This window comes from Xenopus laevis, chromosome 9_10L, assembly GCF_017654675.1.
Source record: "Xenopus laevis strain J_2021 chromosome 9_10L, Xenopus_laevis_v10.1, whole genome shotgun sequence".
NCBI classification, from domain to species: Eukaryota; Metazoa; Chordata; class Amphibia; order Anura; family Pipidae; genus Xenopus; species Xenopus laevis.
The window spans coordinates 119,090,472-119,112,429 of NC_054387.1; the positions used below are offsets into that span (position 1 = coordinate 119,090,472).

General features: G+C 42.9%; 1 protein-coding gene across 1 annotated transcript in view; it reads left to right on the plus strand.

The window, feature by feature from the left end:
• Positions 1-3,484: 3,484 nt before the first annotated feature.
• Positions 3,485-21,958, plus strand: part of fam83g.L (family with sequence similarity 83 member G L homeolog) — a 31,665-nt gene continuing 13,191 nt past the window's right edge. The window contains 2 exon segments of the mRNA NM_001094683.1: positions 3,485-4,065; positions 20,915-21,082. Coding sequence (NP_001088152.1) covers positions 3,592-4,065; positions 20,915-21,082 — 642 coding nt within the window. The 5' untranslated portion in view covers positions 3,485-3,591.

A 21,958-nucleotide genomic window follows, 5' to 3' on the forward strand; every position in this document is an offset into this window, starting at 1 on the left:
TAGTAGACTTAAGGGACAGATTTATGAATATGTGAGTTTATATCTTAATAAATAAAAATTCACCCACGTTTTGTTCATTCCTATGGGATTTTTAGAATAGCATTTATCAATGGGTGCAAATTAGAACTCACAATTTGATAAATAGGGTATAAATAGAACGATAAATAGGTATAAATAAAACGTGGGTGAGTTATATTATCTAACTCACAATTTCGCAAATCTGCCCCTTAACGTATGAAGATCCAAATTACGGAAAGATCCCTTATCCAGGTCACGAGCATTCTGGATAACAGGTCCCATACCTGTATTTGTGGTTTTTGAGTTATTTAGCTTAATATTCAGCAGCTCTCCAGCCTAAACTGAAGGAAATCCATTCCATACCTTCAACCCACTTGACAGCCAGATTATAAATTGTAGAATTACAGGTGTGGGATCCGTTATCCCGAAACCAGTTATCCAGAAAGTTCCGAATTACGGAAAGGCTGTCTCCCATAGACTCCATTATAATCAAATAATCCAAATCTTTAAAAATAATGTCCCTCTTCTCTGTAATAATAAAACAGTAGCTTGTACTTGATCCCAACTGAGATATAATTAATCCTTGTTGGAAGCAAAACCAGCCTATTGGGTTTATTTAATGTTTATATGATTTTATAGTAGACATAAGGTATGAAGATCCAAATTACAGAAAGATCTTTTATCTGGAAAACCCCAGGTCCTGACATTCTGGATAATAGGTCCCATACCTGTACAATTTATAAGGAAAGTGTAATCTGTACTGCAGACACAGGATCATGCAGCAAGTGCAGGGAAGCTCAATGCATCTACATTTGCATCGCAATATCCCCCAGCAGCTCCATGTGTTCCCTCAACAGTAACGCTGTTTCACTTCACCAATGCTACTTGTTTCTTCCTTGCTGAGGAATTCTCCCTGTCCTGTTCGAATTCCACATTATTCCACATTGCTGTTAGACGGGTAACGTCTGTTCTTTGCCCTCAGCAAATCTCAGGTCTAGACACAGATATCAGTCACTTGTGCCATCACAGCAAGAAAGGATTATTGTTCCAGTCCGTTCCCATCCATGCAAAACCACAGTTTACAGTATCTGGGCTTAGGCCATGTCTGTGCCGCTGGGGTGAAACTGACAGCTCAGTATTTTGGCAACTGCACTACCCACAATGCCCACAATGTGCCAAGAAGGAGCAGCTGGCAGGCAGTGCCACCATCAGGGGGCACTGGGTGGAAAACAATCATCCCAGGCCCAGTGGCTTCTATATGTTAAGGGGAGCCCGGCCGAACTGAGTTTCTTGGATTAGCCGGGCCTCCCTTAAAATGCCGACGTAGTAGCCGAGCAGGAACTGAGTTGTGCCAAAGTAGGAGCCGAGCTGACCTGAAGTAAGAGCCGATCTGCGCAGAAGGGGGAGCCGAGTTGCACCAAAGTAGTAACGGAGCAGTGCCGAAGTAGGAGCTGAGCCGAGTTGCACTGAAGAAGGAGCCAAGTTGTGCCAAAGCAGTTTCGGACTGTTTTGGCACAACAATAGTAACAACCCCTGACACCATCCTGCCTTACTATACACTCCATCCCATAGTAACAGCCCCTTACCCTGACACTATCCTGCCTTACTATACACTCCATCCCATAGTAACAGCCCCTTACCCTGACACTATCCCGCCTTACTATACACTCCACACAATCTGTTATAAATGCCATATGAGTGTGGGGCCAGGTGAGAGCCCATGAAGTATCTTGTTTTTGTCTTGACAGAAATACACTGACACCAAAGTAAAGGTGAGTAACTCATCCTCCTTCCAAATTTCTCCCCAGAAACCATGAATATCCTCCTATGATTCATGCGACTGGCTGATTAATCCAATATGATTCCATTTCAATCTATAGGAAAATCCTTTTGAACTTTGTGTTACGCAATGAGGATTCCTATAAAATCCAGCTCTCCCCCCCCCACGATGATTCAATTAAATAATTATATTTAGTGCCAATTATCAGCCACGTCACAAGAATATCACAGAAACGTAACATACATATTATTTCATGTGGAAGTTGCTAGTAGTGACATTCAGCAGGCTGCTGACATGGGGCCACTTCTGAGACTCAGGAGCAAAATGTAAAGTGCAGGAAGGTTTGGGCCCCATCTAAGGCACAGGGCAGTACATCAGGATATTCAATCTGCAGCACCTCCAGGTATAGCTGAGCTATAACTCTCCCAGCATTCCCCTGGCAGTCTATAGTTATTAAGCTTTTTATTCATCAACTCTCCAGTTTTCAATTTCAACAGTCTGGTTGCTAGGGTCCAAATTACCCTAGTAACCAGGGGCAGGCAGAAGAAGCACCTAGGGCGCAACGCTGCGGGGGCACTGGGCAGGTGCCTGTTCAAGATTCTTCTGCCTACATTTAGTCTGGATTTGCTCCCCTCTGCAGGTTTCACCTACCCCTTCTGTTGTCCCTCCCTCCCCTGCTCCAAACTGCCCCTCCACTTCGCCTTCTTGCACCTACGTTATGGTGTGCACACATGTACACACACACATGCCAACCAGGTTGCCTAGAGCCCGGCTCTGCTAGCAACCATGCACTGATTTGAATAAGAGACTGGAATATACATAGGAGAGGCCTGGTTAGGAAGAGGGTAATAAAAAGTAGCAATAACAATTAATGTGTAGCCTTACAGAGCATTTGTTTTTAGATGGGGTCAGTGACCCCCATTTGAAAGCTGGAAAGAGTCAGAAGAAGAAGGCAAATAATTCAATAACTATAAAAAATAATGAAGACCAATTGAAAAGTTGATTAGAATTGGCTGTTCTGCAACGTAGTACTTAAAGTTAACGTAAAGGTTTACAACTGCAACTATAAAGAACCAAAAGCATTGAAACGAATGTTAATTTGAAATCAAAGTGTGTTGGAAGGCTGCTTAGAAAACACGTGTCGTGTCTTTAAAGGAACAGTAACACCAAAAAATTAAAGTGTATTAAAGTAATGAAAATATCATGTAGTGTTGCCCTGCACTGGTAAAACTGATGTGTTTGTTTCAGAAACACTACTATAGTTCATATAAAGAAGCTGCTGTGTAGCAATGGTGGAAATTGAAAAAAGTCTATATGGCACAGGTTAAATAGTGGATAACCGATAACACCATTATGTTCTACAGAGCTTATCTGCTGTGTCTTTTCTTCTTTGAATGGCTGCCCCCATTGCTACACAGCAGTTTGTTTATATAAACTATAGTAGTGTTTCTGAAACAAACACAGCAGTTTTACCAGTGCAGGGCAACACTGTGTTATATTTTTATCACTTTAAATCATTTTCATTGTTTTTGATGCTACTGTTCCTTTAAGCAGAAAAGATAGCTTGGGTGGAGTTCCCCTTTAAAGTACAGGCAGCTGCAGAATCAACTAGTTGCAACTTTTTTTTAGGGCGTGTCAAACAAGGACTGGGCGGGGCTGGGCGTCACGTGATGAGCCGGTGCGCTTGTCGCTACCTGTGAGTTGAGGCAGGGAGAGCGGATCAGTGAGGGCAGCGCTGCCGGCAGAGTCGGGGAGAGAGAGCGGGAATCTGCCAGGGGGCAGCAGGGGACACGATGGCGCTGTCACAGCTCCAATGTCTGGACAATAACCACGTGAACTGGAGGACGAGTGAGGGCAAAGCCGAGTTCTTCTACAGCGAGGAGCAGAGACTGGCCCTGGAGGCGCTGCTGTCTCAAGGGGTCGATGCTTTCCATGGGGTCGTCAAGGGGGAGAACATCAGGGATTTCCTGTCGGAACTGGAGATGAGCCGCGTCCTCAGCCGCCTGGAGCCCTTTGACCCCGACTGCTGTCACTGCCGGCCGGACGGGGAGGAGGGAGATGAGGGTATCGGGGAGCAGGATGGGGCTCAGTCGCTGGAGTACTGGCCCGACAGATCCGACTGTTCCATTCCTGACCTGGACTTGGGCTGGCCCGAAGCTTTCGCCTACCGGGGAGTGACCCGGGCCACGGTCTATATGCAGCCCCCGGTGGATGGGCAGCCCCATATCAAAGAGGTGGTGAGGAAGATGATCAACCAGGCGCAGAAGGTGAGATATGTTTGTATATACTGTGTATATTCTTTAGCCCCAATTATATCTCTAGCGACTGCTCTCTCCTTCTCTCTGACTGTCAGTTTTTCACTCTCTCTATCTGATTGTCAGTTTGTCACTCTATGTCTCTCCTCTCTCTCTGTCAGTTTGTCTCTTTCTCTCTATCTGACTGTCAGTTTGTCTCTCTCTCTCTCTCTCTCTATCTGTCAGTTTCTCACTCTCCCTATCTGATTATCAGTTTGTCACTCTCTCCTCTCTCTCTATCTGACTGTCAGTTTGTCTTTCTCTCTCTCTCCTCTCTCTATCTGACTGTCAGTTTGTCTCTCTATCTGATGTTGGTTTGTCTCCGCTCTCTCTCTCTCTCTCTCTCTCTCTATCTGACTGTCAGTTTGTCTCTCTATCTGACTGTTGGTTTGTCTCTCTCTCTATCTGACTTTCAGTTTGTCTCTCCCTCAGACTGACAGCCAGACTGACTGGCATTGTCCATTGTGACTTGCTCTTTGTGACAGTTTCAGCCTTGTACAAGTTGTCATCCTTCCAGCTGTTTAACTACAACTCCCTGGGGCTGTCAGGTGGGTGCTGGGAGTTTAAGCAATGGACACTGGGATGGAATGGCCGTGGCTGATCGGTGGCACTGCTGTGTTGGCATGTAGCCCCCCCATCTATAAAGTGACACTGCCACCAATAATCCACGTAGTCTTGTGTGTTCATTGAACTCCCTTTGTGGTAATATCACACGCTAGTGCTTGGGAGTTTGGGTTCTACACATTTGATGGGATTCCTATACATTGTACAATGGTAGATAGAGTGCTTTGATTGGCTGTTAGATCCACCCCTGTGATTCCCCTAGAGACCTGCAATCATTGCTCAAGAATGCTGAAATTCCCCCCAGGTGCAAAGTGGGGAAACAATGGGGCGAGACGAAACTTCCCCATAGGATTCAAGTGATTTCCTGTACAAGGGAGGTGCTACCTGCTCCCGACTTGCTTGGGAACATCACATCCTACCACAGCGCTGTTTGCCTAAATTGAGGATTCGCCTCATGTAAACAGCTTGTACCCCCAGGAGGTGATCCTTGTATTGCCTGGCAAGAAATGGTGCCAACCGGCACAGCAAACCTTTCTTCTGTCAACAAAAGCAGCAGAATCAAACTTTATTTTTTTAAAGACGCACAGCACTGGAATAAAGAAAATAGTGTAGTTAGATGGTGCTGACTTATATTACCTTTGTTTAAGGGACACAGGTCAAAAAAAAATGATAAAGTTCCAGAGAGCACTCTATAATGTGTAGTAAAGCACTACGTTGGTAATTGGAGCAGCAGTTCTGCCACGCTTTATGGCTGAGACTGTTTATAATGACAGTTTTCAGACCACAGAAATCCTGTATCTGAAACCTGCTCTTTACATCACTGCAGTTTCTGGAGCTCTTCACAGGTTGATTTACGGCAGCTTCATGTTTTCTGCAGTCCTGCAGCACTTTAAAGAGTGCAGCTGATCTGACCGGGATAGTTACAAACATACAAAAAGGAAAACATTGATCAACGCACGTTCCCCGATCCAGTTTCACAAATTAATTTCGTATCTCAGCTAATGGCAACCCAGAAAAAAACTTGACCAGAGGTAAACAGTTAGGACCACCATATGGGGTTTACTTTGACGTGTTATGGCGGCTTATCAAGTGTATGATCATAATTTTGTAACAAAAAACAATTTCTGTTTTGCAAAATATATGCATTAGCTTAGATACTAAACTCATTTGTGAAACAAGGGGCAAGGGATTGTGCGTTGATCAATTTTTTCCTTGTTGTATTTTTGCAGCTTAATAAAGTGCCCTGGCTAGAATTGAACTCAGCCTTGCAGTACTGGGGTCATAGGTTTGATTCCAGGCAGGGCACTATCTGCACCAATACAGTTTGTAATGCAAATGATTTGTTTACCGCGTGTCTGTTTATAGATTAAAGCAGGATAATTAGGGGAAATGTTCCAATTAACATACATCCCATTGCTCCTCATGAATCGGACATTCCAGCGGACTGACTGGCATTCTGTAGAGCAGTCTGTATATAGAGAATACTGAGGCTGTGCTATGTGTCCCAGTTATTTGAACTGGAAGCCACTGTGGGAAGATGTTGGCAATCTCTCGTGTTTAACTAACAGCCCAGATAGAGGCCCACGTAGCCTCTAAGTCATAGTGTCGCTGGGTCGGAATGTTGCACAAATCACCTGTCTATTGTGGAGAGATTGATATCTGCACGTGATTCAGCCTTGATTGCTGCTTTTTATGAATCATCAAGCCGGGTAATAAAATGCCTGGAATCTCAAATCAGAGAGGCAGGAAAGAAATGTCCCAGCTCACTGACAGAAATTAAAGGGGAAATAAAACCGTTGGATCTACAGCTGTGGAAACTACCTCTATGAATCTCTACTGCCTATGACATGTACATCAATAAAACAAATGTTAAAAAATAAAGTAATTACTTGATATAAAAGCCAACCTAGTGGTTATATAAGGGCTGCATTTGGAAGTGCTAAGGATGACTCCAGTTGAGGCAGTTAGTCCCCAGGTGGCAACATGGAGTTGGGGCCTCGGCATTTACTTGGAGGGCAGATTTATCAAGGGTCGAATTCGAATTTTCAAGGTTTTTTTTATGGCCAAAACTGTTAAATTCGACAAGAGAATTGTTAGAATTTGATTTGAGGTTTTTTTTTTCAAAATTCGATTTATGAGATTTATCATACTCTGGCCCTTTAAGGAGCCAGAGTAGATTAATCGCCCAGTGCCAAATCTCCTCTTCTTCAGGGCGACTAATCTCCCCGAACTGTCTCCCCCGTCTGCTAAAATGTAAATCGCCGGCGGGATGGCACTCGGAACGATTTGTGTTCCGAAGTCACCCAAAGTTTCTTCGTTAAGCGACTTCGGAAAACGCATCGCTCTGAGTGCCATCCGCCGGCAATTTCCTGGCGGCAAGGCATTTCAGGGAGATTAGTCGCCCCAGAGAAGAGGAGATTTGTCACCGGGCGACTAATCTCCCCGAATTTGCCTGTGTGCCCTGACCCTAAGAACTCAAATTAGACTATTCACCACCTAAAACCTGCAGAATTGCTGTTTTAGTCAATGGGAGACGTCCTGGGATCCATTTGGAATTGTTTGCTGCATTCCTCACAGTTTTTGGGTTGATCCTTTTCACCCGACTATAGAAAATTTATTTTTTTTTAAATAAATTTTCGATTGTTCGAATTTTGTTTAAAAAAAAAAAAAAAACCTCCCATGAATTCGAAATTCGACCCTTGATAAACCTGCCCTCAAATGTGTTGTGAGTCTCCTGTTGGCTATAATACATTGTAACTGTAATGTGCTGCGAAACGCGTCGGAGCCAAATGAAGTAATGAAGAAGGCCGTTCCAATTGCCCCTAAGAACGAATTAAATTTTAGGATTTTGTGTCCCGTTTCTCAGGCCTGACAAGGTTGACTGGAATCCCTATCTGCCTGGGGTAGAAGACTAATCCCACGTTAATCATCTGCTTTGTGGCTGTGTTTGTTGGCATGGGGGCTTCTATTTAGGCACAACTCCCATCACCCTTAGTCAAGTGCAGGTACCTATAAGGTAGCCCAGTTTAGTTACATTATTTAACATGGATAAGGCTACGTAGTACAGGTATGGGACCTGTTTTCCATAATGCTTCGGATCTGGGTTATTCCGTATAAGGGATCTTTTCTGTAATTTGGATCTTTGTACTTTGTCTGCTAAAAATAATCATGTAAACATTAAATAAACCCAATAGGTTCTGCCTCCAATAAGGATTAATTAGATCTTAGTTTGGATCAAGTACAAGCTACTGTTTTATTGTTACAGAGAAAAAGGAAATGTGCTTTAAAATTTGGATAATTTGAGTAAAATGGAGACTGTGGGAGATGACTTTTCTATAATCCGGAGTTTGCAAGATAACTGGTTTCCGGATCAAAGATCCTATACCTGTCGTAATCCCAGCAGTTCCTCCTGTTTAGAAACTACAACTCCCAGCATCCTGGAGGAACGTGTAGTTCAAAACAGGCTGCATTCGGAAACCTAGAGAACACAAAGGGTTAAGGTGCGTGATGATTCTCCCGAACACAGAAGTGATGTTCTCTAGTTCCCAGCAGAGGAATTTGACATCTATCTGCTGTTTTTTTTTTTGTTTTTTTTAAATCTGTCCAGACACCAAGATGGTGGTTTAACCCCTTTCTTTCTGCTGCTCATGTTGGTTGCTGTGGGTTACTAGACCCTAGGCTCTAGGCTGAGGAAAAGGCAACTGGAGATCCTGCAGGAAAATAATTGATCCTACAAAAAGCTGTATATGCAGATGCTAGCTCTTACTCTCAGCATGGAGAGGGTTTAAAGGTACAACGCCCTTTAATATCTTTTTCTTTAATGTATTAAAGTGATTTGCGAGCTGACCGGGCCTGGACTGGCAATCTGTGGGTTCTGGCAAATGCCAGAGGGGGTGCCATAGAAAGTCAGTATTTAGTGGGCTGGTGGGGCTGTTTGGGCCTCTGTGTGGGCTGATTGGGCCTCTATGTACCTGAAATGGCAGGGCCTATTACAACGCCCTTCAATATCTTTTTCTTTAATGTATTAAAGTGATTTGCGAGCCGACCAGGCCTGGACTGGCAATCTGTGGGTTCTGGCAAATGCCAGAGGGGGTGCCATAGAAAGTCAGTATTTAGTGGGCTGGTGGGGCTGTTTGGGCCTCTGTGTGGGCTGATTGGGCCTCTATGTACCTGAAATGGCAGGGCCTATTACAACGCCCTTCAATATCTTTTTCTTTAATGTATTAAAGTGATTTGCGAGCCGACCAGGCCTGGACTGGCAATCTGTGGGTTCTGGCAAATGCCAGAGGGGGTGCCATAGAAAGTCAGTATTTAGTGGGCTGGTGGGGGCTGTTGGGGCCTCTGTGTGGGCTGATTGGGCCTCTATGTACCTGAAATGGCAGGGCCTATTTTAATTCTCAGTCCGGGCCTGGAGCCGACCCAATACCCGCGGGTTGGGCGGGTTCGGGCCGACCTCGTATGCTCTTTTCCGGGTCGCGGGCGGGTGCGGGTTGAGCTATTCTTATTGCTCTTCCCGTGACCTTCCAAATGCCGGCTTCCGACTTCCGGGTTGAGTTTATATAGACGCACGCGTCTCGCCCTGCTCCTTTTGTGACATCATCGTGCCGTGCGGGTCTATAAAATAGACCCGGAAGTCGGGCGCGGGTGGGAGGTTGGGTTATGGGCGGGTGCGGGTCGGGAAAAGCCCGACCCGCACATCAGTAACGTATTACAAAGAGAGAGGTGAGAGTTTTCAGGTACAGCTGAATCAGCAGATAAGTTGTATTTACGTAAAAAAGGGCGTCCGTACACTGAAGAGAGCAGCAGGTAACTATTTAAGTAGCACCCCCCCCCACGCACTCACACAATGGATCACAAGCAAACGTGTAAAAAAAAAAAAAAAAAAACTCCTACACGGCTGAGTGATTCTCATGTAAGCTGTCCTTTGTCTATAACTAATATAATAAGACACTTGTTCAAAGGGTAAATTAAACAAATTCAGTGTAAAAGTGACATGGATTTCCGGGGCATATTGGTGACATATAAATAGTCCTCAGACTGGTCGACCCCCAAAGTAGTGAAAGGGGATTTCCCTGTATTATTGTCATGGATACCTTGATAAATAAAGAAGATTTTATGGTTATATTTTCTAGGGATGCACCGAATCCACTATTTTGGATTCGGCCGAACCCCCGAATCCTTTGCAAAAGATTCAGCCAAACCCCCGAATCCTTCGGAAAAGATTCAGTTGAATCCTAATTTGCATATGGGGAAAACGGTTTTTACTTCCTTGTTTTGTGACAAAAAAATCACAGATTTTCCTCCCCGCCCCTAATATGCATACGCAAATTAGGATTTGGATTCGGTTCGGCCGGGCAGAAGTATTCAGCCGAATCGGAATCCTGCAGAAAAGGCCGAATCCTGGATTCGGTGCATCCCTAATATTTTCTCATACACTGAGTATAGCCTGGTCTCATTGGGGACTGGAAAACAGCTAAATAAATTACTGCAGGAAGGGTAGATTGCTGGTACAGGTATGGCATCTGTTATCCGGAAACCTGTTATCCAGAAAGCTCCGAATTACGGAAAGGCCATCTCCCATTGACCATTTTATCCAAATAATCCAAATTATTTAAAAATGATTTCCTTTTTCTCTGTAATAATAAAGCCGTATCTTGTACTTGATCCCAACTAAGATATAATTAATCCTTAATGGAAGCAAGACCAGCCTATTGGGTTTATCTAATGTTTACATGATTGACTTATGAAGGTATGAAGATCCAAATTACAGAAAGACCCATTCCCAAGTCTTGAGCATTCTGGATAATAGGTCCCATACCTGTATAGGGCTGGTGTATGAGTTTACACCTACATCAGCTCTATGCTGGGATGGTATGGGACCTGTTATCCGGAGTGCCCGGGACTTGGGGTTTTCTGGATGATGGATTTTTCCATATTTCACACCTAAATTCTACTAGAAAATCATATAAACATTACATAAAACCCAATAGGCTGGTTTTGCTTCCAATAAGGATTAATTATATCTTAGTTTGGATCAAGTCAAGGTACAGGTATGGGATCCGTTTTACAGAAAGGCCGTCTCCCATAGACTCCATTTTATCCAAATAATCCAAATATTTAAAAATGATTTCCTTTTTCTCTGTAATAATAAAACAGTATCTTGTACTTGATCCCAACTAAGATATAATTAATCCTTATTGGAAGCAAAACCAGCCTATTGGGTTTATTTAACGTTTATATGATTTTCTTGTACGGAAAGATCAGTTATTTGGAAAACCCCAGATCCCGAACATTCTGGATAACCGGTCCCAAACCTGTACTGTTTTATTATTACAGAGAAAAGGGAAATCATTTTTACAAATGTGGATTATTTGGATAAAATTGAGTCTATGGGAGACGGCCTTTCCGTAATTCGGAGCTGCCTGGATAACGGGTTTCCGGATAACGTGTAAAACTATATATTTTGGTCCCACTCTTACTTTCAGGGTGCAAGACTCTTCTTCATGCCTGTGGGACACTGATGAATGTGACAAGGATGGGCATTCTATTAATAACTAAGGACATTCTTTCAGTAAGTGGCAGTTTTATGGCCCACAAAACCATGACTTTAGTCTGGTGACAATTCCTTTGTTCCCAAATGCTGACGCACTTTCCTAGAAAGTTTAGACAGAGATTTTTGGGCAGAAAAAGGAGACCCATAAAACAAGACAAACAGAACAAACAGGATGTTCAGACCTCAGGCTCCTCCATTGCTCAGTGACAGTTCAGCCTTTTCCTTTGTTACTTTTTTACTGGCACTTCTCTGCTAATAACATGTAATGGTCACCTTACTGTGGCTAATAGCAGTGCCGACTAATGGCTTGCCCTGCAGCCTTGTGCCTTTATATGGTCACACAACCCCTCAGTGACCTCTAATATTCTTATCATTTACAGTAGGGGGTACATTATCCCTTAGAATACGTGAGTGATACTCACAGTTCCCTGTATATCTCACCCTGCAGTCTTGTGCCTTTATATGGTCACAGAACCCCTCAGTGACTTCTAATATCCTTATCATTTACAGTAGGGGGTACATTATCCCTTATAATACATGAGTGATACTCAGAGTTCCCTGTATAACTCAGCCTGCAGCCTTGTGCCTTTATATGGTCACAGAGCTCCTCTAATATCCTCATCATTTACAGTAGGGGGTACATTATCCCCATAATTCTTACTACGGTAATCTCTTTCAAGTTAATATAAGCCAATAGCAGCTGTGACAGCTTGTTATGCCCCTGGCTGGAAGATAAAGCATGGGACACTTGTGTCATACCCAGTGATCTCATTTCCTTCTGGAGATGCCGAAATTCTCGTCGTGCATCTTGTTTTCTCACTAAGGCAAAGCACTGACACTTTATATCCCTTTAGGGGTTTTGTACATGGGCAAGTTTTAATCTCTCAGCTGTTTGTCACTGTCACATTTTTCATTGTTTAACACTTATGTATTCACGCCAGTACCTGCACTCTCATGTAGCCATAATGTATATATGTATATATATATATATATATATATATATATATATATATATGTACAATAGCGCTGGTGTCGGCACTCCCAAATCATCAAAAATCAAAGAGGCAAAAGTGCTGGTTAAAGCAGGTTTATTTTATCCAACGTTTCGGTTCTATATTAGAACCTTCCTCAGGGAACAGAAACCCTGAGGAAGGTTCTAATATAGAACCGAAACGTTGGATAAAATAAACCTGCTTTAACCAGCACTTTTGCCTCTTTGATTTTTGATGATTTGGGAGTGCCGACACCAGCGCTATTGTACAATTAATTTTTGCTCTGGCACCCAGACCTCGCTACACTTTTGGTTGTGCGCTCCACACGCAGCTTCTATATATATATGTATGTATGTATGTATGTATGTGTATATATATATATATATATATATGTATGTATGTATGTATGTATGTATGTATGTATGTATATATGTATGTATGTATATATATATGTATGTATGTGTATATATATATATATATATATATATATATATATATATATATATATATATATATATATATATATATATATATATATATATATATATATATATATATATATATATATATATAGTGCTATTTATAAACACAGCACTGTACCTTTAAGGACATGCCAAATTTCATTAGCCAGACAGACGTATAGAGAGTTATAGAGGGGTGGTTCACTTTTAAAGTTTACTTTTAGTTCTAGATGCCAAGCAACTTTTCGACTGGTCGTCATTCTTTCTATTTTATAGTTATTTAATTATTCGCCCGACTCTTTCCAACTTTCCAACAGGGGGTCGCTGACCCCAGCTAAAAACAAATGCTCTGTAAGGCTACAAATGTATTGCTATTGCTCCTTTTTATTACTCATCTTTCTATTCAGGCCTCTGTTATTCATATTCCAGTCTCTCATTGAAATCAGTGCATGGTTGCTAGGGGAATTTGCACCCTAGCAACCAGATCGCTGAAACTGTAAACTGAAGAGCTGCTGAATAAAAAGCTTAATAACTCAAAAACTACAAATAATAAAAAATGAAAACCAATTAGAATATCTCTCTCTACTTCATACTAAAAGTTAATTTAAAGGTGAATTACCCTTTAACATGGGTACATTGGTCAGTTAGGCCATGAGTAGATTCTGGTTGGAATTTTGGGTTGTTTTGGCCTGAAATTACATGGAGACCTAGGTCAAATTGCCAGACATTTGTCTCTGTGTGTGTGTGTGTGTCTATATGTATAGAGGGTAAAACAGGGAATAATGGGGGAAAAAGAGCCATAAATTGTGTTGGATGCCTGGTCACTGAGCAATGGACACAGATAGAAAAGGCAGTTACACAGCAGAGATGGGAGATGGGTTATCAGCTCCAGTGGGTACCCAAACAAATTAACTCCTATTGCCTAATAGTTTCCTTTGACTTGCTAAGATTTCTTATCTAACTCACTAATCCTGTTAGGGTTTAGTATTCTGTAGTGATGTAACAATGGGCTTCAGATAAGAGGGGTCATTTGCTCTGTACAGGTGCAAGAATGGGCTCAATCCATCATGTTTTTTTGCACTTTGGCTTCCTGCCCTGCAGGTACAGGTATGGGATCCATTATCTGGAAATCAGTTATCCACAAAGTTCCTGAATTACAGGAAGGCCATCTCCCATAGGCTCCATTTTATTCAAATAATCCAGATTTTTAAAAATTATTTCCTTTTTCTCGGTTATAATAATAATAATAATAATGATCCCAAGTAAGATATAATTAATCCTTATTGGAAGCAAAACCGGCCTATTGGGTTTATTTACTGTTTACATGATTTTCTAGTAGACAAACTATGGAGATCCTAATTATGGGAAACCCCCAGGTCCCAAAAATTCTGGATAACAGGTCCTGCAGGTCTCTAAGATCAGTCCCATGAATACAGCATTGAGTGAGGGGGAGGTGCATAGGTGCCCCCTTACTTGTTCATCATTAAGGGTAAGGGCACACCTGGAGATTCGGGGAGATTTAGTCATAGAGACGAATAATCACCTCTACTTCGGTGGTGACTAATGTCCCCGAACTGCTTCCGCGTGTCTTCCACCTGCTTCAATGAAAAAGCACCAATGCACTCGCGGTTCGGAAATCGAAGCGCCGCGAGTGCATTGGCGCAGGTGTTTTTTCATTGAAGCAGGCGGAAGGCACCCATGGGTGCATCAGGACAGGGCTGCCTTACACTGGATTTATTATTTGGCACAAGGTGCAGAACATAACCAGACATTGCATCACAATGCTTTTGTGCATTTCTATCTGGCTTCAATGTAAAGAACCCCTAAGATCTCCAGTCACTGGGATGTAAAGGTGGCCATACAAGGGCTGATATAAGCTGCTGCCTCTGTCCCTTGCCAACAGCCTCTGTTCTGGGCCAAAAGTCAGATGAAAATTGACTAAATATCTATTGGATAGGGTAGAAAATCTCATTATGTGGGGGTCATATTGAGCCCTTTACCTAAAGGATCTGCATAGGCCCCCATTATGGTCCCCTTTGTAGTCCTGGGGCCAAATGACTAGATAACGCATGGGAGGTCAAATTAGGGAAAGATTCACTCGTATGGGCCAAGTTGAATATTCCCCTTTAAATATAGAATCTCTGCTTTACAACATGATGGAACTACTCCTTTTAGAGAGGCAGAAAAGCGATCGCTGGTGGTGCCACGTTCCTACGGCTTGGAGTGGCATTTCAGTTTTAGCCATTTTAGTCTTAGTCATTTTAGTCTCAGTCTGGCTAATCCCTGTGCTCACACAGACTGCGCTTCTTTGGTCTGATTCCTTTGTACCGAGTCATAAATGAGCAGGAAGAACCGAGACAATAAAGACAATTAAACCAACTCTTTTCGCCACATTTTAAAGACCTTCGGGGTACACGTCCGCCCATGTTTTTCATTTTTTTTTTTACGGATTTCTCTCTAACAATAAGAGCCGCTCGTAAATATATCTCTCTTCTTCCATGCTCAGTAGTTTTGGTTCCCCTGCCTGACTGTTTAACAAAAAAAGCCTAATTCCAGGCATTGGCACTTTAAGCCGGGGTGACCTTTGTTGCAATAACAATAACAATGTGCTGAAATGCATCACTGGAAATAAATCACATGAGAGTATTTCAAGGCCAATGGTTGGTAGCCTCAATAAGCAGCATGTTGGGGGAGTCTGGGTAGCAGATTTGGGGAGTATTTAGGATTTGGGAGTCTAGGTATCAGATTTGGGGAGTATTTGGGAGTCTGGGTATCAGATTTGGGGAGTATTTAGTGTTTGAGTAGCGTATTTGGGAGTCTGGGTAGTGGATTTGGGAGTCCGGGTAGCAGATTTGGGCAGTATTTAGGATTTGGGAGTCTGTGTATCAGATTTTTGGGGTGTATTTAGGATTATGTAGTCTGTATCGGATTTGGGGAGTATTTAGGATTTGGGAGTCTGGGTAGCAGATTTGGGGAATATTTGGGAGTCTGTATCAGATTTGGGGAGTATTTAGGATTTGGGAGTCTGTGTATCAGATTTGGGGAGTATTTAGTATTGGGGAGTCTGGGTAGCGGATTTGTGAGTCTGGGTAGTAGATTTGGGGTGTATTTAGGATTTGGGAGTCTGGGTATCAGATTTGGGGAGTATTTGGGAGTCTGGGTATCAGATTTGGGGAGTATTTAGGGTTTGGGAGTCTGGGTAGCGGATTTGGGAGTATTTAATATTTGGGAGTCAGGGTAGCGGATTTGGGAGTATTTAGTGTTTGGGAGTCTGGGTAGCGGATTTGGGAGTATTTGGGAGTCTGGGTAGTGGATTTGGGAGTCCAGGTAGCAGATTTGGGCAGTATTTAGGATTTGTATCCTGTGTATCAGATTTTTGGGGTGTATTTAGGATTATGTAGTCTGTATCAGATTTGGGGTGTATTTAGGATTATGTAGTCTGTATCGGATTTGGGGTGTATTTAGGATTATGTAGTCTGTATCGGATTTGGGGAGTATTTAGGATTTGGGAGTCTGGGTATCAGATTTAGGGAGTATTATAGTATGAGTAGCTCAATTTAAAGCTGCCACCACTATAGTTTTGGGCACACTAACTACAGTCACTTTATGTTGTATACTGCTTTGATGCCAGTAGAAGGCATTGTCAAGTGGCTCAGGGGTGTGGCCTGGCCTCACTGGGGGTGTGGCCTACTAAACAGGGCAGCAAATTTCAAATTTTTCTATCAGTTGGATAAACATGTTAAGGTTTAACATTAAACTACGGCAGCAGACATATTCCCCTATGCTAAGAACAATTCCACAGGAATATTTAGGGATGCGGTGGCCCTTTAAGGCTGTATAAATTTCAATGTGCCCATTAGTGAGCCAGAAACTTGCGCTCACATATTACTGAGCCTCCGTGCAGGCTGGGCGAGGCACCTGTATATTTATACAACTGACATGTTTTATCTACTGAATTAGCCACATTGTTTGAAGCCAAACAAACCTATTGTTTCTGCCCAGGGCACTAAAACAGACCATTCCAGCCAGGGCACTATGTGCAAAGAGCCTGTATGTTCTCCCACACCTGCGAGGTTTCCTCCCACACTCCAAAAACATACACAGAGATTATTCTTCTCAGCAGTGCAGCCAATCACTGTGCACATTTCTAGAGCTGCCCATACTTTATAAGATCTGCTCGTTTGGCAAGGTTACTATATGAGCTGATCTTTCCCCCAATATGGCCACCAAAAGTGGGAGTTATTGGGCTAATCCGATCATTTGACCCTAGTGCCAAATGATTATAATACAACAACCAGAATAGAGCTGTCGGGCTGAAGACTGCATCAACAAGCTGTTGCGGCCCTCGATCCGAAGTGATGATATTTGGGCAGTTGGCTAGCCCTGCTGGAGGGTCCCATACAAGATAAACTGTGTATGGCCACACTAAGAAGCCCACTCCAAATGGCAGGACCATATTGATTGATCTCGAGCCTTTACCGTGGGATATTCGCTTGTGGCTCAAGGAATACCGAGGTGCTGATGCCCTGCACAGTCTGATTCGGTTCGGGATTCGGCCTTTTTCAGCAGAATTCAGATTCAGCCAAATTCTTCTGCCCCGCCAAATTGAATCCAAATCCTAATGTGCATATGCAAATTAGGGACGGGGAGGGAAATCGCGTGACTTTTTGTCACAAAACAAGGAAGTAAAATATGTTTTCCCTTTCCCACCCCTAATTTGCATATGCACATTAGGATTTGGTGCATCCCTAGTAAAAACCAGGTGGGCCCCACTGACCCAGACCTTCACCAGTCTCTGGCCTGCGCTGCCCCCTTCATCCCCCCGGCTGCAATCTTGGCTGTAACTGCAGGACACATACACACAGGGGCTTGAAGGGGGTTGCAACTGGGGGGCTGTAGGGGGGTTGCGACAGAGGCAGGGGCCCTGTGGTGGAAGACCCAGTGGGCCTCCGACCCTTCAGTCCGACGCTGGCCCTGAACAAAGTTTGGGCACTGCAGGTGGAATGGCTCACAGCATTTGGTAGCACCAATGGGTATTGCAGAGCAATTATGCATACCCCCAAACTGTCCCGATTTTGACAGCTCAACCTACACTCCTGGATTTGTACTGGAACGTCCCGACTTTTTCTTTGATCTCCTGCACTGAACAGCCAGAAAAGGATAACGTTTCTGAAACTTAATTGGCTTTTGGCGCCCAGAATATGTGGCGGGTGCACTTAGATACTTTTGTAACAATTTAAGATCAGCAAAGGACCAATTGTAACAATTTAAGATAAGCAGGTCTCTTGGGGAAACTGACTTGCAGCTTAAAAGCCAATTCACCTTTATTAGCAAAACTGTAATAACACATAAAAACCACAGAAATGTGTTCAAACGTTCATAACCTGCCAAATTTTGTAAAGTGGACATGTTAATTAGGGGGTGTGGCCACAAAATGGGCATGGCCAACAGTTATAATATAACAAGCATACGCTTCATCATACTTAAATAATAAACTTTCTAAATACAATCAATTAAATATTCTGCATCATTTCTGAAATAATAAAGTTTATATTCACTATCCCTTTCTCAGCTTCTATTTCTCTTCATTCTCCTCTTCAAGCAGCAGTTGGGTGTCAGATATTCATCGACAGTTAGATCCAATATATCTTATAGGGGGGCTTCCTTTCCTAGCAGATGTATTAGAGCTCAATCAAATAACTGATTCCAGTACAAACAAAATCTATCAAAATAACTGCCTTTTGCACAAATTCTGCATGTAGAGAGACATGATGTCTGGTGATTTTAATAGAGTGAACTCTAATACATCTACTAGGCAAAAGGAGCCCCCCTATAAGATATATCGGATCTAACTGTCAATGAATATCTGACACCCAACTGCTGCATGAAGACTGAATGAAGAGAAACAGATGCCGAGAGAGGAATAGTGAAGATAAACTTGATTATTTCAGAAATGGTACAGAATTTTTAATTGATTATATTTAGAAAACTTATTTTAGTATGCTGAAGCTTATATTACATTTTTATTTTCCACTACTGTGGGGCTCCCAAGCACCAGGTGATGCCACAATGCTTCCACTGGACGTGGAGGGGATCTGGTTACCTCTATAAGCAACAGCAATAACTATGCCCATTGTGACATCACTACCAAAAAAAACTACTTTTTTTATTTAACCCAGTGGGAGGTCGCATTATAGGCAGCGGGCTGGTACCAACAAGAAACCTGTTACAATGAAACATTAGTGTGTATACCCATTATCGACTGATTCATTCTCATGTCTCAGCACAGATCCTGCTGTCTGTTTCCCCCTGAGGAATATGCTGACATTTCAGTATATGACGGTTAGATGGCACAGAATAGGAGAGATATAATTATACAGCAGGCAGGAGCTGACGGTTCTCGTCCAGACACGGCACCAATTAAATGTGTCGTTGGCTTGGCTGTAGGTGTGTGGGATAATGATAATGACAATGATAATGACAATGAAAGCGACGCTGCAATGTAGCCTTTAAACTAACACCACGAATTTGGAATTCACACACTGACATCACGTGTGCAAATAGGATCTGGATCATTTTGGGTTTAAAGGAGAAGGAAAGGCTAAAATTAAGTAAGCTTTATCAGAAAGGTCTATAATTACATCAGTAAACCCTCAAAGTAATGCTGCTCTGAGTACTCTGTCAAAAGAAACATCACATTTCTTTCCTTCTATTGTGTACTCATGGGCTTCTGTATCAGACTTCCTGTTTTCAGCTTAAACCTCCAGGGCTAGGGCTTGAGCATGCTCAGTTTGCTCCTCTCTCCCTCCCTCCTGTAATCTGAGCCCAGAGCTATGAGTGAGCAGGGAGAGACTCAGGCAGGAAGTGATGTCATACCAAGCTAATACGGCAGCTGCTATCCTGAACAAACAGAGAGAGTGTCTAGAGCTGTTTACTCAGGTATGGTAAAGCATTCTGCAGAATAAATATAGTGTTATAGCTTGCACTATTGTGGCTAATCTATTGGCAATATACTGCTTTCCTTCTCCTTTAATGAACTGATCATAAAATCTTTTATGATTATATGCAAAACCTCAATCTTCCTTTCTTTAATTCTTGTATCTGAAACCAAAGCTGTCACGTAAGGATCACAGTATGTGTCATTATTATGCTGTATAATGAATTTTGTGCAGGAGCTGTAGAAGCCATGGCTTGGCATAAGTCGAAAGGAAAAAAATAAAGGAGGCCAAGTAGATATGGGACAGGAATAATCCTGCATATAGCACACAAGATTTGGAAAAGTGCATATCACTTGGTGGGCAGTTTAGGAGAGAGACCCAGCGGGTGACAGGGTGCTGGCTGGCTTGGGAACCAGGATGGGGCAGATCTAGTGCAAAAAGGGGGTAGCGGAGGAAGGTAGGCAACCCTATGAGTGGGCAAATTTGCAACTGGGCAGTAACCCATACCGACCAATCAGTGATTAGCTGTTTCCAGCCAGCTACAGGTTGACCAGTGAAAGCAATCATCTGATTGGTTGCCATGAGTTACTGCCCAGGTGCAAATTCAGTGTTTATCAATGAGCCCCAGTGACTCTTAACCAGTGGTGTGACTACCATACAGCAGACCCTGCAGCCAGAGTACATGGAGGGCCAGACTCCTGTTGGGGTCTCCTATATTGTAGTCCCCCCTCCTTGGCCACATTTTCACCTGTAATTTCGCCGCTCGCTGAAAACGAGCGGCCGACCGAAAAGTAGAGTTGGGTTGAGAGGAGAAAGGGATTGGATGGATTTCCGACTGAAGGTTGTTCCTCATGCTGATTGTAGTGGGTCCCCATGATCTCATTCGATACAATGAAATGCCCTCCTTACAGCCAATAGTAATTAAAAGCAGATGGGTAATTATGTCTTTCCTCAAGCTCTGGTCTGAGGACGAATCTCAGATTTAATCTGGGTCCCTTTATATAAAGGCTAAGAAAGCCTGCACTGGGAATCGGATAGGAACTCTGTGGTCTGAATGCCCTGTTATACAGATACCTAGAGCACCAGCCATAAAGCACGTCAGAGCTGCTGCTCGTGTCATAGACAGGAAGGAACGAAAGAATTTTATTACAATCACATAAGTGAATGTGAAGTTATTATTAGCACTTGATTAGTAATTTGTTTCTTGTACAGCAACACAGAAAATAACTTCCAAATGTCGCTGCTCGTAAAATTCCCACAACAGGCGACTGGACACCATGTGACACTGGTTTTTTTTTTATTCATCCTCCGTAGGTAATTGCGGTCGTCATGGACCACTTTACGGATATAGATATATTTAGGGACCTGCTAGATGCCGGCTTCAAAAGGAAGGTCTCCGTGTATGTCATTCTGAATGAAACCGACGTCAAGTACTTCCTGCAGATGTGCGAGAAAGCTCAGATGCACAAAGGGCACGTCAAGGTAAGTCTTTAATTTGAGGAGGGCGTCGCCATTTAAATATTTTAAGTGGTTCAATGTTATTTATAAATGTCGTTGCTGTTGAAAGCAGTGTCTGGCTGTTCTCTGCACAGCTGCTTGTGACTTCTGAAACAATGTAGCAGAAGGCAGCTGATTAAATAACTGACTGGTTTTTTCCCATTATGAAAAAAAATATTGTTTTTGGGTGTAGTTCCCCTTTATTTGCTAGTTGTAGCAGGTAAGTGCATGCTCGGCACAGATCTGGACCACCCGGACACGCAGTGAAGTGATATTTGCAAGCACTTTTAGCCGCCTTCCCCTGCATGTTGGGGAGCCGCCCTTCCCCGTGGGGTGCACTTGTAATAACACGCACAGCAGCGAGTACCGGCACCCAAATTGTAAACTGATACACAAGCCGCAGGGCTAATGCAGCCCAACTGTGCTTCAGGGTTTTCCTTCTATCTCCAACACCTGATTCAGTACATTAATTACCAAGCTCTTTGTTTACTGACAGCACACACATATATATATCAAACAAGGGAAAGTTGTGCTCACCACTAATTTGTAAAACCATTAGGTGGGGGTGCAATGAGGCTGTGACCACAAAATACATATAGTCAACTACAAGAGTCCTCTGCACTCAACCCATTATCAATATATTTAAGACAGCGACATTTTGTGCATACTGCTACTGAAAAATGCCTTACCCTTTAAACAACACAGGGATTGTTTGTCCATATATTGCAATATATTTAAGCTGGCCAACTACGTCAAAGTCATCCCATATCTGGCCAGTCCTACGCTTAATTTTCATCTGATTCATTAAGAATTCTATTGCTTCATTATACATTTTGGGATGCACCGAATGCAGGATTCGGT